General features: G+C 40.3%; 1 protein-coding gene across 1 annotated transcript in view; it reads right to left on the bottom strand.

Annotated features, from left to right (window-relative positions):
- Positions 1 to 259: 259 nt before the first annotated feature.
- The window catches only part of LOC126480525 (putative epidermal cell surface receptor), a 417,170-nt gene continuing 390,232 nt past the window's right edge, over positions 260 to 27,197 (bottom strand). The window contains 2 exon segments of the mRNA XM_050103873.1: positions 260 to 2,125; positions 26,686 to 26,916. Coding sequence (XP_049959830.1) covers positions 2,118 to 2,125; positions 26,686 to 26,916 — 239 coding nt within the window. The 3' untranslated portion in view covers positions 260 to 2,117.

Here is a 27,197-nt window from a genome sequence, read left to right as displayed (position 1 = left end):
ACTGAAGTAATTCCCATTTGTTTTAAGTAATTTTATTATTTCAAAATATATACAGACTATGAAAACTTCTATAAATATATGAGCAATAAACAGACTGACACAACTGAATGTAGAAAACAAATTTGTTAGAAGTTATGGACATGTATTGATTTCTTTTCGTTTAAATATTATCTAAATTTAAACATTTTGTATAGTCTTCACTTATAAATGAAACACATAGAAAGTAAAAAAGTTATTGAGTAAAATGATTAAGATCACATGGATGATACTGAAGATTTATTGTCTTTGGCACATGAAATGAAAATAAGATTAAATAAAAAAAATTTTCAGTATAGTAACATACAAGCAACATAGCAAAAATACTGTTTAACATCAAAAGTTCTTCGTAAATTGCCATCTGACCTCCTCATGGTAGGTAAGACTATACAGTGTTACTCTTCCTATATAAACGATAAACAGGAAAATTGTTTAAAGATTTCATATTTCTACAATTTTGGTTCGTTTCTCTTGCCACATCAATGGAGAGATTATTCTGTGGGGGAAGTGTGTAATACAAATTCTTGATTCAGAACAAAGTTTTTTTTTCTATTAGCACTATGTGTGCTTACAGCAGGACAGTTGCAGATTTTTGTGATTTAATAATTGTTACTTGCTCAATTAATCGTAGCTTATGAAAACGTAATGTTTAAGCCAGTTGAGACAGTTTTGTTGACAAAATTCAATCAGTGGAACTGCCCCAGAGATTAAAGATCCAATGCTTCTTTTTTATACTCTTTCTTTTTCATTTTGAGATCATATACATTATTGTTAACCAGTATTTCTAATGATGTTTATCAAATGAAATACTCTGGTTACCAATTAGCATTAACTTTGATCTGCACTGAAATAAACTGTTTATCTTCAAACAACTGATTTGTGTACTATACAATTTTTTTGTCTGAATATTTCTTAAAGAATCATTTCCAATGGAAATATTGTCTTTTTGTATATGTTTGATATCTAGTAATGGATGACAACATTTCTGAATTCTAGAAGATCAATAATGAAAACAATAATTGCTTAAATTTTTAATAATTTTCGACATCTTACTCTAAGTGTGCTAAACACTGCTACGAAAAACCCAGTGAAGGAAACTGTATCTTGATTTTCATGTATGAAGAGAATGATCAAGGATGTATCACATGCTAAAATTATTGATTACTTGAATCAGGAAGGAAGGCATATATACATACATACAATAATGTTATTTGAATTCAAGTTTTTCAATAATTTAAAAATATAGAATGATACCTGCTCCATATTTACAATGCAAGTGCAATATAATTCTCTTTCAATGTTTTTATACAACTTATCAACACAATGCTGTACAATATTTTAATACATGTTCTTTTTGACTATGTTCAAATTAAATTCTCACCTGAAAACTACTCCCACACAAACAGCAGTATGGTTTTAACCATGAATGTTACATATATGCTCTGTAAACCGATAGCATATTATTAAGGTCTGATATTACAATGAGTGAATATACAGAAGTAAATGTGTGTTCTTATTCATAAAGAAAAAGAAGAACAGGCAAGGAAGTGCACTGTACTGCCTTGGGTGTTAGCTGATTAACCAAAGTATTCTAAAATTAGGAATGATAATTTCGAAAGAGCTCTGCATATAAAATAATACTCTCAGATATGCCTGTTATGCATATTGTATCTTGAGATGGTATTCTTAATGCATTATGTATCAAGACTTCCTCATGTGGAGACTCAAATGTAAGTCATTATATCCTAAAATACCAAAGATGGAAGTATTGCACAGGAAAATATAATTTCAAAGGCAAGTTGTATCAGTATGAACAGATCTTGTCTCTTGTCCACAAACTTGACTCTGTTCACTTAGCACTAGGACACTTCGATCATTGTTCAAGTAATACTTTTGCTAAAAGGATCCAGATTTGTTATGAACAGAATCCTGTCAACATTTTGCGCTCACTTATCATATATGAACATACTCAACAAATATTTGCTGTGGTTCACATTCAGTCTTCATATTTGAGGTCATTGTCTCCTTATGGTGCTTCTGACCTCGTTACTGAATTTCCATTGGTTGCAGGTCCAGTACTGTCACAGGTCTGAAATGTTAAAAACATTTCATACATGATTTTAAATATAATGGCAAACACACACAATTAAATACAGATAAAAATTACTTAATTTTCACCTTGAGTATTGAAAAAAATTCCATAATGTGAAAATGCATGAAAAATAATGAAACTGTCACTGCATCATACGCTTAACTTTCACAACTGTAAGTTGATACAGTATTTACAAGTTACAGTCCATAGAGTCATGAGGATGTGTAAATTACTAATACTATGAGTGTCATTCGGAAAGTAAAGAATTTCTCTTTTCTACAGATATTTTTGTATGATATAATTAAATGAAACTGTATTTTACATACAATTTGACACCCAGGCTACTTTTCTATGCCTCCCACATACTCAGTTGCCATTAAGTTGTTGAACGACTGACTAATGACTTCTTTTAAGTTTATCATCACTTCTGTAGCATTGTCCACTCAAAAAAAAATTCAGTTTGGGGATTAAGTCTGGGGCTGAGTCCAGACTGTATGGCCGATGTTGAAACTTCTCCCAATGAAACTGCTGAAGCATGTCCTGTGTCACTCCTGCTGCATGTGGACATGCATTATTGTGAAAGAGGATGACTCCACTAGTTATCACTCCATGGCACTTGTTTATAATGGCATGGTGAAGTCGCTAAAGTGTTTGACAGTAGGCCGCTACATTTAGGGTCTCATCTCTAGGCATGTAGTCGATGAGCAGAATACCCTTACAATCTTGAAACACCGTAGCCACAATCTTTATGGTTAAAATTTTTTTTTTTGTTTCATTGGTGATTGCAAATAATGCCATTCCATAGATTGGCACTTTGTTTCAGGTGCGAAATGTGATATCCAAGTCTCACCACCAGGGACGATGTGATTCTAAATTCAACACCATCCTTTTCGTACATCTGAGAAATGTCAATGCAGCTGGCATTTGTTTTGTTTCAGGTTTGTTTAACCAAATTGAGAAAACCAATTGGCACACTGTTTTATAGCCCAGATCTGCACTAACAACGTCATAAAACACAATTGTTGAAATGACTGCAAAGAATGAGTGCAGTCCATTAAATTGTGAAATGCCTATCTTCTTGGAGTTTTGTTTCAATCCTTGCTTTGAGTGCATCAGTCACCATTGAGGGACAGCCTGAGCGATCTCCATTGCGAACATTTTTAGTCTGCGATTGAACATGATACATTACTTTCAAACTGACACTTTGTTCATCACATTACTGGAAACCTCAGTTATCCATCTACAAATTTAGATAGGCCAGACTTTTTGCACATTTCAAAAGTGGATAACACTGCACACCTCACACTTGGCAGGAGTTTCAATTTTGTCACACATTTTAAAGTCACACAGCTAAGTAGTCAGCAACTGTATTGGATGGTAGCTGCCGCCAAATTGAAGCAGATGAGTACCAAGTTCAGTCGTTGGTTGGTGATGGTGGTGGGGGTCATGGTCAAAACGTTCTTTACTTTCCAAATGACACTCATACATCAATTATTTGAAGAAAAATTAACTAAGAAAAGAGAAAGGAAGGATACCAGACAGTAATCACACTTTACATAAGTTCTATACTTGTCTTTAATTTCAGAAACGTTAGTCTTCTAGATGACATTAATATGACATGATCTGCTGAACTTAAATCCAGTGATAATGTTCCTTTATTGAAAAATGCAATGAGATTTTAGATTAGATTAGATTTACTTTCATTCCAATTGATCCGTAGTGAGGAGGTCCTCCAGGATGTGGAACATGTCAGAAAAACAACAATACATGACAAATATTTAAACTAAAACAAATAAGCTAATGTACCATTCCACAGGTCCCAAGTGGAATGATCGTCATTTTTTAATGAACACTAAGAGTCATTTTACAAATACTATTGCACTGAATTTCCATCCATTATAGACAGTAAGGCAGTATTTACAGAAAGTGCTGGATATTTAATATATCTGAACTTCTTTTTTTGCTTTTACTTGAAAGATATTAGAATACTTATGTAACTGTGAAATAAATGACTGGTAGTCCAAAATGGCTGAGAAGCTTAACTAGGGAAGCAGAAAATTTTTGTACAGTAATTCACGATTTTATTTTTCCTACAACATTTCAAGAAGTGACCTAGTCATATTTATCCATGTGATAGGGAGCACTGAGAATCAAATTTAAGTATAAACAGTGACAGGCTTGAATAACGTTAACTAATAGTCTGGATGGAGACCAAATAGCAAAATAAAATTTAAAAAATAAGTAAAAAGTAGAACCGATAAGTTACCTTTACACTAATAAATTTGCCCCAAGGGGTTGGTTGAGTAACACTGTTTGTTAAAGTCACTTCGAGTGCTTGGTTAATAATATCCCATTAGTAGGTATTTTTATGATGACAAGTGATGAAAAATATCAGAGCAATAAATAACACATGCCTTCTTCCTGATATAGTCTTTAACTTATTCTACATCCCTAAAGGTTTTAATCCATAATGTGTCAATGGTTGGATGAATAAATTATTGATAACTGAGTCCAAGATAAGTATAGATTACATGGCAGTACAGTTCAAGAAACGAAAAGAAAAGAAAGAGAAACTTGTTAAAATCTTAGACCTTGTAACTATGTGTGCCTTATATAGAGCCTACAAGTAGATACACTGCATGGGTATGGCCTTTTTATACTATCCACCCTTTATACTTCTTTTGCTTATGTTTCATTTAGCATTAGCAGCATCATTATAGCATAGGGAGTGCAATACCAAATATTCAAAGCATTCTGGCCTGTTCCTTGAAATAAAACAGATTGGTTAATTAACACTGAAGAGCCAAAGAAACTGGTACACCTGCTTAATATTGTGTAGGACTCCTGTGAGCATGCAGAAGTGCCACAACACAATGTGGCATAGACTCAACTAATGTCTGAAGTAGTGCTGGAGGGAATTGATACCATGAATCCCGCAGGGCTGTCCATAAATCCATAAGAGTATGAGGGGTGGAAATCTCTTCTGGATAGAAGCTTAATAGAACCTTGCAAGGCGTCCAGATATGCTCAGTAATGTTCATGTCTGGGGAGTTTGGTGGCCGGTGGAAGTGTTTAAACTCAGAAGAGTGTTCCTGGAGCCAGTGTGTAGCAATTCTGGATGTGTGGGGCATTGCATTGTCCTGCTGGAATTACACAAGTCAGAATGCACAATGAACATGAATGGATACAGGTGATCATACAGGCTGCTTACATCACTCCAACTCTATACACCCCACACCATTACAGAGCCTCCACCAGTTTGAAGAGTCCCCTGCTGACATGCAGGGTCATGTATTCATGTTGTTTTCTTCATATCTGTCCATGTCCATCCGCTTGATACAATTTGAAACGAGACTTGTCCCATCAGGCAACATGTTTCCAGTCATTAACAGTCCAATTTCAGTGTTGACGGCCCCAGGCAAAGTATAAAGCTTCATGTTGTACAATCATCAAGGGTACACAAGTGGGCCTCCAGCTTCAAAAGCCCATATCGATGATGTTCTGTTGAAAGGTTCACATGCTGACATTTGTTAATGGCCCAACATTGAAATCTGCAGCTATTTGTGGAAGTGTTGCACTTCTGTCATGCTGAATGATTGTCTTCAGCTGTCATTGGTCCCGTTCTTGGAGGATCTTTTTCAGTCTGCAGCAATGTCAGAAATTCGATATTTTAGCAGATTCCTGATATTCACGGAAAATTCATAAAACTGACATATGGGAAAATTACCACTTCACTGCTACCTCAAAGACGCTGAATCCCATCACTCATGTGCTAAATATAACATCATGTTCAAACTCACTTAAATCTTGATAACATACCATTGTAGCAGCAGTAACCAATCTAACAGCTGTGTCAGACACTTGTCTTATATAGCTACTGCTGACTGCAGTGCCGTATTCTGACTGTTTATGTATCTCTGTATTTAAATACGCATGCCTATACAAGTTTCTTTAGTGCTTCTGTGTACCACTCAGGTGCATCTCGTTCAAATGACTTTCTCCCAGATATATGATCTTTATTTTCAGCTTTTGGTAGGCATGCTTCTTTCAAAACATATTCTTTGGACCCAAATCAAATCATTGTCTTCGTATTATCATAACAAAACATTTACCATGCTCCCTTCAAGAGCAAGTTGCAGTTGTACAATGTAGTGTCACTACATAATCTTTGAGCAAAGGTAATAAGTCTTTAGCAAGATCAATAAGAAGTACTGAGAAAGTCACTATAGAACAGTGCATTCACAGCTGCTGGCTTGTAGGCACCAGTGTGGTGATATGTGGATCACAATGACACTCATGCAAGCGGACTGCGAAATGAAGGTAGCCAAGCCCAACAGTAAACTGAATCATACAGTGGGTCAGTCTTCACTGAATTTTGAGGCAGAGGGACTTCTTGTCACTTGAGACCAGCAGCACCACTATGACACCAGAGTTACACTGGACAGTGAGATCTATGGGCATCACCAGCACCAGCCATTGATTTGAAACTGGGCTGCACATGCTGCCAGCACTAAGTCCTACACAGGACTTGATGCCACCACCCCATTGACCTGCCATACATGCCTACTGCCACCAATGTTGACTTCCTAGCAGGACTTGATGCCTCAGTCCCAGCCACCATCCAACTCTTTCCAGAGGTCAGCTAATTGAACCCTATGCACAGCCATCTCCACACATTGCCGCACTGATGTGTGCAGAGTGAGAGACCATCAGCATTTCACACCACTGAGGGAAGTAGTAGGATGTCAACAGCTGAGGCCTCCAAATGCTGCAAAGCCTGCCCCCTGTCAGCATTGTAAGGTGTCTGCTCAGCATCCAGCATGGAAGATGCCACCCATATATCAGTGCAAGTCAGGGACAACAGAGAGAGAGAGAGAGAGAGAGAGAGAGAGAGAGAGAGAGAGAGAGAGAGAGGCATGTTTGCCTCATTGAGCTATGAGAGGTCGTGTACTGGAGTAAAATAAAACCATTCTTTACTATCAACAGTGTTTCCACTGGGTACTCCAGCCCCTAAGAGTGGTGTCAGCAATGCCAACATCACCACAATCAACAGCAGAGGGTGTGCTACACTCACAGTGTAATGTCTGAGCCACAGCCTACAGTATTGTCATTTGGGGTCAGTGAGACTATTTTGTTCTTTTGTGGTGACAATCATGGGGTCAAGGATTAAGGGAGTGATAATAGAAGGGTAACTTTTGTAAAACCAAAGGAACTATTTGACTTTGTCACAGTTTAAGGGGAATTCTAGGGGTGATTGGTTAGTACCTGTGTGTTGTATGCAGTGCAATTTGCTTGGGCATTCTGCTCCACATGCCAAGTCTGTAATAGCAGTTTGCTTTACATGTAATCACTTTGGGCACATGGTCAAGCAGTACAGAGTGTCCAGGTGGCTCAGGATTAGACAGAAGAAGTAGGTTGGTAGTATAGGTAGTTGCAGAGTGTTCTATGTGGGTTACTGGTGGAATGTTATTTTTGTGTTGTTTTTGATGTATTAGTTCTGAGTCACGAAGATGAGTGACGGAGAGGCAGTGCCAAAATGAAAAACACAGTGTCACCAGTGAGGAAGCTTGTACAGTCATTCATGACTATGTAGCTCAATTAAGGGTGGAAAAAGTGGTTTCAGGTAGTAAAGTTGTAGAGAAAAATGAGTAAATAGAGGTGTTAAGGTCACAGTCTCTAGGCGTGGATCCAGCAGTTGCTAGCCTTGTTTCTCTCTTTGCTGGTAGGTTGTATGAGGATGCGTTAGCATTTGTGGAGGATATGATGTCATTAGTTAACATATGGGATTGGTCTGATAAACAATTTTACAGGTAGCCTTGGTTCATTTAACAGCGGAAGCAAAATCATTAGTGCAGTGCACAGAGGTGTTGCAGACCAGAGATGTCTAGGATAGTGTGCTTTGGGGAATCTTACGATCACTGTACAGCAGCTAGATTAGCATTGGAGTATGAGGAAACTGATGTGTCAACAGATATAATGGATCAGAGAAACGTGTGTGTCGAATATAAAATGTTTTAATTGTGGTTGTACAGGGCACATGCAGAGACAGAGCTACCAGCCACAGAGGGGTAATATGGATGGAATGGACTCCATATGACTTAAGATGTATAGTAGCAGGTATGGTGTGGGTTAGCAGCAGGGTTACAGAGGTGGTCTGGGACGTAAGAAGTACCCTAGAGCCGATGGAAGAAGTTCACAGTAAATATAAATGCAGTAAAAACAAATGCAGTAGCAGAATGTGCCCTAGCAGGTGTGACATGAGGGGGGGGGGGGGGGGGGGGGGGGAAGGACACGTTTCAATGGCCTCAAGAGAGTTTGTGGGTTGGAGGTGTTAGAACCCACCGTGCTACAAGTTGTGTGGAACAGGGGTAATGATATACAACCACTGAGGACAGTAATGATGAATTTTTTGTTTGAGACAACCAAGTTTAAGCAATATGTGGATATGGTGTCTCATATAAGCCAGCAGTAGACTTTCTGCATGCCATAATTAATCTTTGATGACTTATAGTGGAGCTTAGTGGAAAGATGTTCTGGCAAGGGGAATCTGTTGTCATTGTTGATCTGTCATGATGAGTGTAATGTGCAGGAAATCCAGTTAGAGTGCAAACAATGACATTAAGGCTTAATTTGCATGATTGTGTGTCAAGTGGCATCAGACAGTTGCTATGACTGAATGTGGAGCTTATCTTGCATAGTGGTAAGTTGTGTATAGTGGAACTGCTGGAGGATAGTGAGGTACTGGGTGCAGCATGTTCTTTGGTGAAATGTAGTATTATACATATAAAAGATAGGGACAGAGAGAAGGTAGTACCTTCCAAAGTGGGTAATTTTGGTGCTAAGGAGGTTAAGTTCTTGAGAAGAACATTGTTGGCTACATTGGAGATTCTAAATGAGGAAGATTCTCACACAGAGGGTGTGGACTATAAGAGGGCATAGGATGCTGCTAAGACTGCATGTCATAACAAACTGAAGCAATTACAGGGGACAGAAAGGATCTGTTTATCCACAAGGCCCATTGCCTGCTATGCCAGTAAAACAACACAGGATTCTCACAAGGAATGAAGCACTGGTGCATCAAAGCCCATACAGAATACCATGATAACTGCCACCAGTTTTGGGGGAATTTACAAATCAACATTTGGCTGACAGGATAACAGAAGTGAGTAGTAGCCCACGCAAACTGGGAATTGTGATAATGCCCAAGAAGTCTATGGCTTGAAGAAGTGTCCCTTTTGTTGCAATTATTGCCATTTGAATAGTAAGATTACGATAGATGCTTACCCAATTCTGAACATCACAGAGATTACAGATAATCCAGGGCAGTGCCAGTACTTCTTTACAATGGACTTGAGGAGTAGATACCATCACATTGAAGTTGTTCTGGAGAAAAAACCAAAAATGGCATTGTGCATCTTGGGGACACTATCAATACAGAAGGATCCTTCTGGGTTAAAAAATGCACTGGCAACATTCCAGTGTTTACTGGACATAGTGCTGAAAGGATTAAAAGCTTGTGAGTGTCTGGTGTATCTTGATGACATAACTGTCTTTTCAAGGAATATGCAAGAGCATAGGCAGTGACTCTTTGAAGTGTTCAAGAGGACACAAGTGGCTCATTTGACAATAAGTGTGGAGAAATGTCACTCTGCACAAGAAGTAGCCAACTGTATATGGCATGTGATTAGTAAGGATGGCATAAGAACTGATCCTAGAATAGTGCAAGCAGTGGAAGATTTTCCAGTACCAGGAACAACCAAGGAGTCACAATGTTTTTTGGGCCTCACAAATTATTATAGATAGGTAATGAAGAGGTTTGTGTATGCTGCAAGCCCATTTATGCAATCATTGAAGAAGGGTGTTAAGTTTATGTAGTTGGAAGAATTTCAGGGAGCATTTGTCGAATTAAAAGAGGTGTTCACATCATATGTGGTGGTGGTGTAAGCAGACTTTCATACTGTAATGTGATGCATTGAGACATGCTCTTGGATGTGTTTTGAGCCAAGAGATTAATAGTCAAGAACACCCTGTTGCCTTTCTATCAGGACAATTGAATGCAACAGAGAGAAATTATTCTGTGACAGAGAGGGAAATGCTTAGTATGATGTAGGAAGTTCATGGTAGTGACAGACAATGCAGCTTTGAAGTGGTTACTACATTTGAAGGACCCATCCAGTAGACTGATGAGATAGGCATTAAAACTCAGTGAATTTCAGTATGAAGTAAACCACAAACCAGGGAAGAAACACTGCAATGCGGATGGGTTAAGCTGGAAGATAGGAACACTAAAAGCAGTAGTTCAGGATCTTGGGTAGTCGCAAGCAGCACATGCTGTAACAGTAGGGCAACAAACAGCAGTTTGCATACAAGACCGGTTATTGTGTAGAGAAATGAAATTAGGACAATGGGTGGTGGTGCAAACCGACTTGAAGCAAGAAATACTACATGAAATGCATGATCACATTTTACCGGTGCTTGGGGATGTAGAACAATGACTTGGAGAGTGGCAGAAAAGTACTGGTGGAAGGGAAGGAAGAATGATGTCCATTAATATGTCAGAAATTGTGTTGATTTTACAAAGAGGGCAGATTTAAATCAGAAGCAGATACTGTTATAGAGGTTGCCAGAAGAAATGGAACCATTTAGTTTCATTGGGGTGAACATGTTAGGCACATTCAGCCAAACACCAGCATGTAATCGTTTTGTGCTAACCATAAGAGACCAGTTTTCTCATTACAACAAGATGATGCTGATGCTGGACCAGCAGGCAGTCACAATCGTGCAGGAATTGGTTAATAGGTGGCTACTGAAGTTTGGAGTGCTGGGGACAATAATTATGAACCAAGGGATGTACTTCATGTTGAAGCCGATGAAGGAGTTGTGATGATTGTCAAAAGTAAAATCATTGAGAACTAGTCCATTTCATCCACATGCCAATGAACTGATGGAACAAGTTCATCAGACAAATAGAAGGAGGCTTTATTATTATGTGACTGCAGCATTCAGACTGGGACACACATCTGACCTTTGTAGTAAGTGTGTAAAACTCCAAAATGCACACTAACACAGCTTATGGGAAGAAGATGCCATCACCATTCAACATGAGTAGCCAGGAAAGAGGCTGGAAGGGGGGATTGGTCCAAGAATTTGCAGAAATGATGAGGGAAATGTGAAGAAGGGTCCATGGAGCAAATAGTAAGGCACTGGAGAAGCAGGAAGAGGCCCTGAAGCTAGTGGAGATATTACTTCAGTATAAAGTAGGCCAATCGATCACACTGTCGAGCCCATATGCTCCAAAGGGAGAAACGAAAAAGTTTGTAACACGGCACAAGGGCCTGTACTACAGTAATTCAAACCACACCACTACTAAATGTACAGCTGCAGCTGCCAAGTAGGTGAACAATTGTGAATGGTATCATTTAAACCATTCAAGGGTGCATCAGAGGCAAATCCATGAGAGGCTGAGCAGGAAAATATCAGCAGTACAAACACTGCGTCAAGATCTAGGGGAGTGGCAAGCAACACAGAGTGCCAATAAAGAGTGTGAGACAGTTTAGCAACCAACAGCAGTTTAGCGAGGAAAGAGGCAAAGATGAAGAAGAAGCAGAAGGATGAGCAGCAGGAGAGTGAGATCCAGATACCGAATGCTCAGTATGCATTGAGACCAAAGAAGTAACTGATATGTATTGTGATTTTATGATTTCTGAGTATTGTTGTTTTGTGTAGAATGTAGGGCATTAAAGTTGTTTTAGATAAGGTTATACGAGTATGCCTATGTTAGGGTAGGATTTACTGTTAGTGTATTAAGATATGCTGTTCAGAGACAGCAGGCTTCTGAGGGAAGAGAAGATGATCTGTCCTAAAGTTGCTATATGGAAGGAAGGCTGGAAATAATGAATACTGGTATTGGCAGTGTTGTACTTCTTCACTGGGGCACGGAGCAAGGGCGCTGCAAGATCACCACCTAAAGAGTGTAGTTCTATTTTCCAGACAACCAGAAATGCTGTTATCCAGTCACATATGGTTATTAAGTTTAGTGTTTAATGTGTAGGAGTTGCAGAATGAAAATAGGAGGCTGGAGGAGGTGTTATCAGGGGTTACAACAGTTAGCAGATAGTGTGAGACCAAGAAATGTCTCAAAAGAGAACAGGAACTTGCTTGGAACATAAGCACGACTAAAGGAGCAGATCCAGGAGGTGATCTGAGGGGTACTGCATGAGTCCAGGAGAGTGAAAAGAGGATGGTTTGATGCTGGGGATACAATACTGAAGACCATCTTCAGGACAGCATTCGATTTCAATATAACAAATTGAATAAAACTGCAGAGGCTGGAAAGGGGTCAGTGGACTGTGGAGGGGCATTCCACACAGATTGTGAACTTTAAGAGCAGCATGTTAAACAACAAATACTTGTTGACATAAAAGTTTTCTGAAGATCGTACCACAATGTAATATAAAAAATTATGCTACGGGAATCAACGTTTCCACCATGGTTACATCAGTAGACCCAGAAGAAGATCACTGTAATCATGGCTGAAATGTTGGTTTCTCCAGTATAGTTTTAGTTTTTTATATGATGATAATGAATTTACCAGAGCCTCAGGAAGCACTCTAAACTGGGCTTTGGAAGTGGTGCAAACGTGGATGCAAGTAATAGATGCAAGAATAATGATACAAGACTGTTGCAGTCACTAGGTGATAGTATATGGGATGGGGCAGTTACCTGAGCAGTATCAAAAATGGTTGTGAAAATGTAAGGAAAATTACTGCCAGAAACACAGCTGGTAGTGGAGCTGAACAGCCAGAATTGGCCATTCTATTACTATGGTGCTATGGTGGGTGTAATGACAGATAACACACCATTGTACATATCAGTAAAGATACTGGTATACTGGTAGCAAGCAAGCAAGCATACAGTCTTTAAGTGCCACATGATGCATACTTATCCGGTGAAGTTAGTGGCAGTTGGAAAATTTGTACAAGTGATAGGAAGGTTGCTACTACTGGCAGAAGATGGGGATCAACACATGGTGTGACCTAGGGTGAGTTTCAGCAATGTCAGATTGGGGTAGCCACTGTATGCCCAACTCATGAGACTGCAAAAAGTAGGAGCACATGCACCCCACAGCTGTTTAGATGCAAAAAAAACACAGTGACATACCTGCTGTAAAGAGGACATCGAACCAGAACCATATTTTCAGAGAGTGAGTTTATATTGGATATACTCAGTGTACAATACATAGTAGTGGTTGCTAGGTGCTATGAGCTAGGGAAACTCATGGGGGCAGGACATTTAGAGTTGTGAGGTAGTGGACTGTTAATCAATAGGATTGTGTGAGGTATTATGGATCCATGTGTGGCAGTTATTGACTGCAAGAGTCGACCGCCTCATCTTTGAGAACGAACTTCTTTGAAAACTGTTAATCTCAGTGTGTTCTGACTCTGTATTCGAGCGGCTGTGTTTGTACTAACAGGATAAAATAAAGTTAATTCATTATAAACGACCAAATACTTAATGTTGGGTTCAATATTACCATACGTAACATCCCGATCCCCATACTGGTGACCCCAACGCTCACAAACGCCGCTTACGATCCCAGAAATGTGTACTGGAACATCACCATAGACAAACAATGCAGCAACCCTTTGTCGGATTTCGGCGTCCATCGACTTCGCATCGTGCCGCATCTGGATGCAGTGTACAGGAAGTGTAATTAGTGTGTAAATTCCTGACTCTTGTGTGAATCGTGCTTTTTGGTAACTTTCGTCACCTTCTCACACATCGACAATGCAACCGAGACACACACGTCGTCTGTCGAAACCCACTCAACGCATCGGTAATTTCACTTCCGGGCAGTGCAGTGCTCCTTCGCCGATTAATTTGGACTATTTTGACCTGCTTTTGTGAAATGAATTAACTTTGTGCAGTGCTTTGATACTGCAACAAACGGGGTCTATGTTGCAAATCCCAGTTCGCACGAACTCCGAACTACAGCTAAATTGCATGCCTGGTCGAATTCACAGGAACAGTTTCATCAAGGACATCCTACTGACCAATGACAATGCACCAATTACACCGACAACAATGCTGGCTGTTTCTCAGTGCAACACTGTATGTGCCACACCTCCCTCTACGCAGCACCCGAGCCGCACCGACTCTGCCCGACCGCTACCGACAGCGACATCACGGCCGCCGCCTGCTGGCTCACTTACCTTGACCCAGTCAAAACAAACAGCTGCGTGAAATGCGATCCCGCCATGGCTACCGCACCCGCATCTTGTCAACAACTCGCCAACACTATGCATGCTTACTGCCCGGCCGTTCACTACTCGATCGCGCCCGCGACTTGTTCACCCACACTAGAATACGATTTCAGCCGTATCAATGCTTCACACAGCAGTGAACGTGTTCTCACTCTGCTGCCGCCGAGTACTGAGTTTCACATTCACGATCGCACACACGATCTCTTCTACTCAAACTGTTATGTCAATACTATGCCGCCGACCTTGTCTTGTACACCACGGTACCCTTTGATAGAGACAGATTCTGCTTTCGACCCCATCTTACTCAGTGATACACAGCAGACTGCTTCATGACATACATTTTTGCCTGAACAACTGCAACAGCTACGTGAGCAAATTGCGACATACAACTTGTTGGTACAAAATCAGTTACACATGCTGCAGCCGACACCGACCGAGCACAACATGCAACGAGATGCTCCTGTCATTGTTCCGCCTCCGACTGCTGACGATCCTTTGCCGTTACTACCAGCTACAACTAATACCCTGACGATCATGCTAAATGGATCTATGTCCCAGATGTCACAACTGTCATCATCATGCTGCCTCAAGTGGAAATTCTACGTTACTTATGTGATACAAGCAACTTATTTACGCTGCTGCCTCCTTTCCTTGGTAGTTCCAGACACTTTGTTTCTGTACCACGGCATAACCAGCCCCATTCGAGTGCTGCTTGCTTTGCCGCCCTCTTCCTACCTCCGCAATGTACGACCAACACATCTGCCGTTTCTGCTTCGACGAGTTAGCATCTTTCCGCTCCGACACATGACCATGCAGCAGTGTCATGCGAGCAGCTTGCAGCCTTTTGACTCGACCGCAGTGCCGACAGCGACAGCACACACGCAGCTCCAGTTCCATCAAACTGTGTTGCCTCTCCACCACGGACCAGTAGTTCATCCGCTGATTCAACTTCTTCACGTTCACATTATGTCTCATCGCCTTCCTGTACCGACCATGGTTTTGCCGGCCACGTTCGCCTTCCACCACCTCTCGCCATCACCATGCCCCATGCACAGGGCCACAGGCCACGCCGCCCCCCCCCCCTTCCCCACACTTTTGATAACGATAACGGCTGTTTCGCACATCAAAATACCGACACTGTCAACTCAGCTTGGAACATCCTGCCATCTACCGCTGTAACACACTCACCGTCTATGGACTCTGAGGTGACACTTCCGTCTACACCGAAGTCATCCACCGCCAAGGTCAGTCATGTGCAGCTTGCTGTTTCCTCCCCTGCTGCGACATCAAGCGCCTCTATAACTCCGTCATTACCACGGTGCTCGCCGGCAAATACTTTGGCAATACATCACATCGCATCGCATCTTCGACGCACTCCGCGCCTTTGATCGGATCAAAACCCCGCTGCGCCGCACAGCCTCGGCACGACGATGTTCTCCCCACCGACGCACCGCTGCCTTCTGCTTCCACCATGCCATCAGCAGCATGGCACGGTCAACCTGTGGACACCTTCCGTGCCTCCATCCCTCCGCTGGTCGTGCCTACCAAGACATCGAGAAACGGTCTGATCGCGCCTCGCACTAGCGCCTGCGACGACACAATCGGTCACGCGCACCTGCGCCATCAGCCGGCCGGGTATACACATACCTCTCATCATCCTTACCGTGCTCTGCACTACCGGCGGTTATCGACCGCATCACGTTTGAGAACGAACTTCTTTGAAAACTGTTGATCTCAGTGTGTTCTGAACTCTGTATTCGAGCGGTTGTGTTTGTACTGACATGATCAAAATAAAATTAATTCATTATAAACGACCGAATACTTAATGTTGGGTTCGATATTACCGTACATAACATCCCGATCCCCATATGTGTTTCATTTAGTAGCTAATATGATGCGAGTTACTCTGTTGAATGTGACAGCCTCAGCTATATGGGCCACACAAACCTCTATAGATGTTGCCCAAACAGAATCTTACTATCCTTAATGACACCTAGAAACTGAGCTGGGACTGTTAATACCAGTACAGGAGGGATAGATCACTGCAGAGCAATTGTTGCAGCATGTGTAACAGCATTGGGATACTAGACATCAGGTAACTGGACCTTTTGGAGTGTCACAGTTCCTAGTGCCAGTGTAACTCTGATTTTGCTTTGCTTAGCTCCAAAGTATTTGAAATGACAAGCCGTGCAAAAATGTGATCCAGCCGTACTTCAAGTTCCTGCAGAATAAACTCCACAAGCGAGGGATGAAAAATAGATTTACAAAACTCTGAATTAATACATTAATTGCATAGTAGTTAAGATTAGCCAATTTAGTATGATGTTCTTGTTTTACAGTTTAAGGGTAAAGGAAATTATAGTGGAGAATTGTAACAAAGTGACACCCAAGGGACCATATCTTCTCTGTGGAGGGGCACACTGTGGTGTCATTACCCAGTCTTTGAACAAGAATAATAAGTCTTTAGCAACAGTAAGAAAAATTAGCAGCCTTGAATCAGAAGGCACCAGTTCTGTTACATGTGGGTCACAATAAGAAACACACGAGGGGTAGCAAGACAAAGATAGCCGAGTGCAGCAGCAAATTGCACCACACAGTGGTAACCGCATGGCAAGCAGGATGGTATCACGACACCAGCACAAGTCTCTTGTAATTGGTGATGTGATTAGGTACCAGGTTTTAGTGAAACAAATGAATGCCAGAAGCATATAAATAAACATTAATTTTGAGGCAGAGGGCCTAATATCACCACGGAGCAGCAGCACCCCTACAGTGCCAAAGCTACATAGGATAGTGAGATGATGGGGACATCAGCAGCAGCCCATGGTATGGAACCACGCTGCATCTGCCAGCAACACTAAGCCCTTCATGTGACTTGGTGCCACCATCCCACTGACCTGCCCTCCATTCCTGCTGCTGCTGATGCTGCGTTCCTAGTGGGATTTGACACCTCAGTGCCAGCCACAGTCTGATTCTTCCCAAAGGGCAGCAAGTTGAACCCCGTACATAGCCATCTCCACAAGCAGCCACAGTGATGAATGCAGAGCGAGAGGCCGCCAGGGCTTCACAACGCCAAGGATAGTAACGTGCCATTGACGTCAATGGCTGTGACCTCTAAAGGCTGCTGGCCTACTGTGGACCTGCTGTCAGCATCACAGAGTGCTTGTTCATCATCTTGAGTGGACACTACCACCCATATTTCAGAGCCATCTAGGTATATGAGAGAGAGGTGCGTTTGCCTTGCAGAGCTGCTACACATCATGTATTGGAGTCAAATAAAGTCATTCTTTATTGTCAACAGTGTTTCCACTGTGTCCTCAAGCCCACATCTCACCCCTGACTCTTTAGTATTTTCTCTTTCTCTCCCTCTTTCTTTTTATGTCCTCACCAGTTCTCCAGCTGCAGGTGTAGAGGAAATTTGTTACAGTGATTGCTAGCTGATATAGCCAGTATTGCTGCAATAACTCATACATCAACATTTGAAAAAAGTTTTATTTAATATTTGGAGATGTGTATAAACTCTGTTCTAAATTGTGAATAGTTTGTCAGGTGGTGTTGTAGAACATGGAAGCTAGTTGTAATCTATTGCACACTTCAGGATTTGTTTAACTTTCAAATTAAATAATCTGGATCTCCCCTCATTGCCAAACTAGCACTTTTTGTTTTGATGATGGTAAGTCACATTCTCTTAAATTCTTTTTGCAAAAACTCTACTGTGGGTTTCATCTTGCATTATTTCTTTACACTTATATCATCAGCAAACAGTAATGCATTTCTTTGAAATTAATTCACTGTATGAATTCCTTGACAACAACTGAATTAGGTTTAGATCTACTACCCAATAGTGCTGGACTGGGATTTGAAACTTGATTTCCTGCTAATTGTGAGTGTTCATTTTTAACACTTTGGCTGTCTGTGCGCACTGCCCACACTGACATATTTCCACATGTCTTACTGTCTACATCTTTATACTGTAGTCGGCTAAATTCATCGCCTTAGTGGACTATAATATAAGGATGTAGACAGTATGATATGTAGAAGCTTGTGTCAACCTGGAGAGTGTGCACAGATTGCCGAAGTGGTTAAGGTGGCAGCTTGCAATAACTGGGAAATCTGGGTTCAAGTACTGGCCCAGCATAAACAACAGCAACAACAACATCAACAGAAAGGACAGCATCAATGACGCCGGGAGCTACACCAGCAGCAGCAGCAAGCAACTCACCATATCCCAGTGAACGACCTACAAGGTGCAGAAAACCTGTCCTTCCAGAGGATTTTTGGTACCTCGCCAGGGCAAGGAACGGAGTATGACACCACAAAATGTAAATATAAATGTAACCAGTTCTCATCCCCATCACCTGCAGATTCTAAGCTTAAACATTCAGTGTCTTAGAAATAAATCATTAGAACTTGAGGTAGCTATGAACAGTGCAAATATTGACTGCATGTGCATTGTGGAGCATTGGTGCAGAAGTTTTGAACTAAGTAGCATTAATATTCATCCGTTTAAGTTGGCAAGCCAATATTGTAGAAAAAATACCAAAAATGGAGGTGCTCATTCAGTGAAGGAGCCTTTTCAGAAAGGCTGAAAATTTCGAAAGTGAAGCCATTATTTAAAAACGGCGACAAGTATAAGGTAGAAAACTACCGCCCAATATCTCTCCTCCCAGCATTTTCAAAAATATTAGAAAATCTGATGAAGCACTGAATCAACACATATCTAAATGACCATAATTTACTTAACAGAAATCAGCATGGCTTCCAAGCACGTAAAAATACCGAAACAGCAGTAATGTGCTACACTGAACAAATAATCAAAAATCTAGAAAAAGATTACAGTGTAGTAGGAGTAAATTTAGACCTCTCCAAAGCTTTTGACACTGTGAACCAGGACATTCTCTTAGAAAAATTGGAATCTTTGGGTATACATGGGATAGGAAAAAAATGGTTTGAATCATACCTAAAAAACAGAACACAGGTTGTAGGACTGACATCAACTTACTCCAACCACAAAATAAATTCAGTATCAGACGCAAAAAATGTAGAAATAGGAGTACCACAAGGCAGCATCCTAGGGCCCATATTGTTTCTTGTCTATGTAAATTATTTTCACACCTCAGATGATGCAGCCAAAGCAATAATATTTGCAGATGATACTAGTGTGATAATAAGTGCACCAAAGGAATTGCTACCAACAACTGCTGATAAAGTACTAAATTACATCCACTCTTGGCTCAATGCAAACAGGTCGACATTGAATATAAATAAAACAAATTATATGCAGTTTGGGAAAAGATGTCAAAATGTAAATCTCGATCTGGTGTGGGGTGACAAAGCCTTAGACAGAGTGACATCCACAAAATTGCTGGGGATTAATGTGGATGAAAACTTAAACTTTAATGATCACGTAATAAAACTTGCACAGAAACTTAATTCAGCCTGTTTTGCTCTCAGAATTCTTGCAAATGTTTGTACCTCAGAGGGTGCCAGAATGGCATATTTCGGTTATTTTCAATCTCTTGCCACATACGGAATAATATTTTGGGGTTCCACAATAGGGCGCCTAAAACAAATTTTGTTGTTGCAGAAGAGGACCATCCGAATAATAACTCACAGTCATCCACAGACGCACTGCAAACCCATATTCAAAAAGCTTAGAATACATACTGTACCATCATTATACATATACAAATGCGTATTGTATGTCAGGACCCACATTGCAGATTTTCAGACAAATGCCGACTTTCATAACTACAATACCCATAATAGTGCAGCACTCCATACTCAGCGAACAAAAAGAACGAATACACAAAGGCATGTGAGCCATATCGGTGCAAAACTGTACAATGCACTGCCAGTCAACATCAGGCAGTTAGAAGATGATAACAAATTTAAAACAGAATTTAAAAAATTTCTAGTAGAACAATGTTTTTATTGTGTAAATGACTATGTAGGTCAATAAATTTTTTTCTGATGATATTTATAAAGGCAAAATGGAAAATACTCAATATGTATGTAATCATTCATTACATTTACATACTTAAAGGACAGCTGTTGTGTGATATATATATATATACACACACTTACGCAGTGTTGTGTCTATAAGGACTTGCCATTTAAGGAGGACAAAAGTAAAGCCTTATTAAAAACAGACTATGCATTTAAAATAACAAGCAGGGATGTATATAGGCTATATTACTTACATTGTATTATTATTAACCTCTTTGTATTATTTTGTTTTGTACTTTTTTACGTATATATTGTTTGTGTCCATTTCTTTGAAATGGCTTGACAACATCCATACAATGTTTATTGTAACATCCATACAATGTTTATTGTCAACGGATGGATAAATTAAATAAATAAATAAATAAATAATATGCCACTATTGGGTAGTAAATCTGTACCTAATACAGGTGTTGTAAAGGAATTTGTGGCCAGTGAATTAATTATGAAGTATTTTGTACAGCTGTGGATCATCAACAGTGTCTGTTCTTTCAGAAATGCATATAACTAATACATTTATTGTATGGTCCTCCCACTTTACTGCTCGTATAACTCCATTCATTATAACATTGAAAATATGTGGTATGTTGCAGGTACCTTACTGAGATACCCTGCATCCTCCCCTCTTATTTTCAAACAAACAGGACCTCCATTAAATTTCGGGGCTAGAGCAGCATAAATTCTGTTTCTTCTTATAATACTTTGGCTATATATATTTTGGCCATTTTCAGAGTGAGCCAACAGACTGTTGCTATAGTTCTTGTTCAATCCTTTTAAACCCTCAGATTGCTTTACTGCGCAAGCCACAACAGCTGCACAAATGGCAGACACATTGATGAGTGGCAAAGAAATATGCATGAATTAAATCTGTGGCTGTACATCTGATCCAGGTTGGGATGTAGATCATCATTAAGAGCTGCACTATGGTGACATTGCAAATTTATTTTAAAAAAAGTGTTATATTCCATGACTTGTCCAAGCTGAAACTGCTACCTCCATCAATAAAATTGTTGCCAAACAAATTTCAACTGCTCCTTTCATGACCGAGTTCCAAAACGATGAAGCTGACAGTGGAATTTTGACATTTTTGTACAGCATTCAGTGACTGGTGTCAAAGCCACAACCAAGTTATTGGGCTGTAACAGCAGTGTGTACCTACAGTATTTCATACATCTTTTAATGTCTGTACAAATCATCTGTCTGATTTGAAAGGCCACACCTGCAAGGGATCTTGTAAACCCGAACCTTGCAGAGTATTAAGTCATATCTGACAGAACTGAAAAGTGCTGCTGTTTTGGTGGAGGGCAGCTCATCCTGTAGATTGGTCTCATCAGCAATGACGTGTGTTCTGCAAATCAAAAGTTTTAGAACAGTCACCATCAGGGAAGGATGGTGCAGCTATTTGCACATAAATGTAAATCTGTATATGTTGGCTTCTAATTAACTGAAAGTCCTTAGGTGCCATCATTGTTCATTTTCAGTTGAAGTACTCTCAGTCTGCAGTCGGCCATCTTTGAGAAGGGACCTATGGTGGTCAACCATATGCTTATCTAGCATTCTAGTAGCTCCCACGTTGCTGTAAGCCCCACCTGGGGACTTTGCATGAACAGCAGGGCTGCAGCTAATAGCGTCCATGTCCGATGTGGCAAACCTAGCACCATCAACCAGAGGATCACTTGGTGGCCTCCAGCACAAGCCTTGATGTGTAGCCATACAATCATCTCCTCTGCCCAACTCTGCCCCTCTGGCAGACTCCCATGCCTCTCCTGTCCAGTGGCCACAGTGTAATTTAGCTTGCCTCTGTACACCCTGTGCACAGCTGTAGCTGGGCAGAGTGGCTGATGAATGGTAGACATCCTGACACCTCAGCAACGTCAGGTTGCCTCTGTCATCCATGCCATGACAACATGGGCCACATGCTGACATTAATGCCTTCCTGGCTGGGTGCTCACTGCTACTACCCTGGTGCCATTGGGGACCTGGAACCTTGTCACATCAACTGTTGTATATTGACCACCAGATGTTTCGTTCTTTAATGCTATTTCACTGATTCCCCAGTGGGCTCTCAAACAGGCATCCAACCATCTCACCCACACCCTAGATTGGTTAAAGGTCTACCTCCTGACCTCAATATGCCCTCATGCACCACCCAACATAATGGCTAAGTCACTGGTTGCTACAGTAGCTTCATTCAGTTTTAATTTGTTCAAAACCTTCAGCTACATTTATATCTGTGGTGATGTTCTCTTTGTTTTGGGAGCACCTTTTGACATGGCTGTCAAACTGTGAAACAGTGATGGTTCTTTCCCATCCTTCTTATATTTGCTCAGCACATCTGTATCTAAGATATATTGTTCAATGCTCCTGAACTTCGTCCATTTACACTTGACATTTTCATTCAGAGATGAGTGTTTCGTGTTGGCTTCTCAAATAATTTGAACTCTGTTATTTCTCATACTTACTAACCAGAAATATCTTCCTACCATTCTTTACATTTCTATTTACACATGTAGCCAATGATGCTAAAATGACATTATGGCCACTGATTCCCTGCTCTACATTAATTGAGTCAAAAAGTTAGGACCTGTTTGTATTCCTGTAAAGTCAGTTCTCCGGTTGACTGCTCAAGTTGATTTCCAGCTGAGGCATGTAAAAGATTCTACACGATTTCCTGTCTGCCCCTACTACCTGCCTTCATCACTTAAGTCTCCCAGTTGGTAATTTGATTTGTCTCCTTAGTAGGCTGGCTGGAGTGGCCGAGCAGTTCTAGGCGCTCCAGTCTGGAACCACACGACCGCTACGGTCGCAAGCTCGAATCCTGCCTCGGGCATGGATGTGTGTGATGTCCTTAGGTTAGTTACATTTAAGTAGTTTTAAGTTCTAGGGGACTGATGACCTCAGAAATTAAGTCCCATAGTGCTCAGAGCCATTTGAACCATTTTTTGTCTCCTTAGTAATCAAGGTTGCCACAAGTTTCCCCAAATGAAATTCCCCGATATTTCCCAGATAAATTTTGAGATCTCAAGGGTAAGTTAAAAATGTAAGGATGTCTGTATTTATAAATGTGTGAGAGAAAATTGTAAGTACTGACATCAACATCTTTTGTAATGAACTGTTTTTAGATGGAGAAAGCAAGCCAGATGGTATATATGTTTCATGAAGACAAATGATGTTATTTTATTTCAATAAAACAAAACACATTTGGTGATAAAAATACACAGGTTTAAAATACCTTCACTGATTTCAGAAATAGCCGCAGAAAAAAAGTAGGCCTCTTGAAAGAAGTGTACTAGGCAGGGAAGAGTTGTAAACCAACACTATAGGTGATTGCCAATAAAATGTTAGTTCTACTATGTTCATTATTGTTGGTTATTACCCACTGTGTTATGTTTATTATTTTACAGGTATTGCGAGGTTTTTCTTTCAAGAAATATTTGAGTACATAATATACAAACTGCCGGTGACTGCCACAATTCCCGGCCGAAGTGGCCGTGCGGTTAAAGGCGCTGCAGTCTGGAACCGCAAGACCGCTACGGTTGCAGGTTCGAAACCTGCCTCGGGCATGGATGTTTGTGATGTCCTTAGGTTAGTTAGGTTTAACTAGTTCTAAGTTCTAGGGGACTAATGACCTCAGCAGTTGAGTCCCATATTGCTCAGAGCCATTTGAACGATTTGAACTGCCACAATTCTCTTATTCTTGTCGTCCATACTTTGTATTATATAAACTACTTTCAAAGTGCCAAAATGTACTAGAATAAATAGAATGTCTATAAATAGCTGCAATGTACAATGTACTTGTGGTGAGACAGCTGGAATTCCTGAAATCCATCGCCTGTGGCCTCTGGTCTGCTGAGGAGCACAGCAGTCCTAGCTCCACGAATAAACCATGAAAATCTGCTGCATTACATCACACAAAAACAGATCTGGCCTGCAGGCAGATCAGTGAGACTAGATAGGCAGGCCTGCACATTACTGGGAAACAATGGGCTTTAGATTCAGGCCTGAACCATTAGAGATACCCACAGAAATGGCCTGTGATTTTAGCCCATCATGGAAGTCCACTCATTTGGCCAACTATTCATGTGTCAAGACACCATGTGGATTAAATGAGACCACAGTGATCAATCGATGCAACAGGTAACTTGTACAAATACTCTGAGAATAAACTCTAATGGGGATAGGTAGCAACTTACCGTAAAGATGATCGCTGAGTCACAGACAGGTACAATCACAATTCTCACAACTAAATTTTTGGTCACAGCCTTTGTCAGAAAATGAGAGCGCACACAAATATTCACACAATCACTCAGACACAACTCATGTGCACATGGCTGCTGTCTCCAGCTGCTGTGTCAACAGTCTCTGAGAATCAGATTCAAATAAAACACTTCTCACACCTCCCTGTTTCTTGTCAGCAACTGCTAGGCTAGCAGCAAGATGTGGTGGCAGAACTGACTGCAGGGCCAGGGGAGTAATATAAAGTGGAGAAGCAGTAAGAATGAGGGAGTAGGAAAGCAACATCTCAGTAAACAAACCATTTCATCTACTGAGATAATTTTTCCAGTGCTTTTTTTCAAATTTCCCTGACACTTTTGAAATTCCCTGTATTCCCTGATTTCCAGAACTTATTGCAACCCTGGTAATATAATGTGACCAGGAAATTTATGTGCAACCTTCTGAAAGTTTTCCCTAAAATGTTTCATAGGTGGGCAGTCTATATAGACAACCAATTACCATGTTTGACCTACCTGTAAATTCTTTTCACCACCATGTTGGTAACTAACAATCATTTCTTTTTATCAAATAGGTTTTCAGTTTGGACTATTTTTAATTTGTAGCAGTGGAAGTAACCAGGAAATTTTGATATCTCATTTTAAGGAATCGACATTCTACAATGGAATTATTTAATCCACAAATGTTGAAGTTTTGTACTTCACCCTGAAATAAGACCTCCTTCAGGGAATATCAAGGAATAGTGTCTGCTGCTTTGCTGAGCTTTCTGTGGAATACCTGAAGGTGCATTAAGATGACTGTCATAGACTTTTGAATGGCTGAAAATTTATGATGTAACAGTGGCTGTAAGTTATGCTTTCTGCATATTTATGCATGTGTTTCAAATTGGAGATTTTCAGTATATCCATTAGATGGACAGTGTGGAAAGAATATTAATCGCATTTCATAAATGGTCTTCGAAATTAAAACTGATTATTGAGAATACATACACATTTATGTAAAAGTAGCATTATTTTACAATGAACTTTTTAGTGTGGGTGCAAATGTGTGTGCAAAATAGTGAAGTGAGTAATTCTGAAATGCTAGACATTGTTTACCACTCAAAAACTGTTGATTCAAGGTGCATTATGACTGCTGTACATCCTTAGAAAGTGATTTGGTAATTTTTTTTCAAGCCTGATATGAAAAAATATGCACAGTCATAAAAAAGAAATGAAAAAATGAAGGAAAAGAAAAGAAACTAAACTCTGTGCTCAGACCCAGAGGACCGTGCAATGCTCAACTGCCACTGCCCAATTCTCTGCCATATGGTGTCATTTGGATATGCTATAGAGAGGCATCGGTTCATCTCATTACTCTCCTAGATGTCATCAGCTATTCAGATCTTGGATCTGTTGCTTCGTTTTCAGGCAGCTACTCGGGTGGCATCTCACATCTGAGTGAACACCATTCCAGTCCTCCTTTGCAGGAGAGATCCATGGCAGTATTGTGAACTGAGTGCAGGTACTCCACATGGCAGTCAGACAGCTTACCACTCATCTGTGGAGGTGGAATAAAAAACTGAGTAGTAGCTCAGATTAGAAAGGAAAGAAGGGGCACTCACAATATCCCATTTATAGCAGCTGATACTATGTTTTAGGGAAACAGGTGTTCTGATCCATTATCGGTAATGGTGATCAGCTTCTAAATTTATTCATCCATGCGCTTTTTACAGCTAAAAGAATTGTGCATTCTTCACTTCTTTTTTAAATGTGCATTGTTCATCTAGCTGCAAGAGTTGTTTCTGATGCACTGTGAACACACAGTCCAACAACAAGTTGATATCCTACTGCTCTCAGTTTTGAACCAGACTGTTTGCATCTTTATCATAAAGATGATACCTATTTTGTGCTCTGTGTGTATGAAGGATGAAAAATCAAGACTTTATGTTTTGTATTGATAACTGTCAATAAGCTATATAGTAATCTTGACAAATGTTGTAAAGGTTAAAAATGTTTAATGGATAACAGAAACCAAGTTAGAGACACTAGGTACAGATATGAGACAGGAGCATACCCATTGTTTCTTGCTGGATTTCTACCTTGTAAGAAGGATTGTCGTAAGCAGACTGGGACTTGCGACCAGCTGAGATGGCAGCCTTGTTTTGACCATGCTTCCGTAGTAGAACCAACAACAGAATAACAGCAGCTAGTGTTGAGATTGCAGCCAGAATAGCCACTGCTACTAGTGGACTATAATAACTGTTCGCTGTTTGCACAGGAGTAACCGGTGCTCCTTCTAGTTTCCCTAAAGAACATAAAACTGGTTGTAAATTTTGATGTTACAGAACAACAAATATCTCTGCTAAAATATTTATACATATGTTTATCATTAAACTTAACCTTAAACATAAATGAACTGAAATATTTGTGAACTTCTACAATTTTCAGTAGTTTGGAAACTTGATAGTAGTGCAAAATAACATACATGTTTGTTTGTTTTTGGAACACAAAGGATAATAGTCTTCTAGTGGTATTGTAAACATCAGTGGTGGATTTATGTTTGTATTGGACATTCTAGATGTGCAT

Source organism: Schistocerca serialis, chromosome 1, assembly GCF_023864345.2.
Source record: "Schistocerca serialis cubense isolate TAMUIC-IGC-003099 chromosome 1, iqSchSeri2.2, whole genome shotgun sequence".
Lineage (NCBI taxonomy): Eukaryota > Metazoa > Arthropoda > Insecta > Orthoptera > Acrididae > Schistocerca > Schistocerca serialis.
The sequence above is the reverse complement of the archived record's forward strand: the minus strand, read 5'-3'. Positions and strand labels throughout refer to the sequence as shown.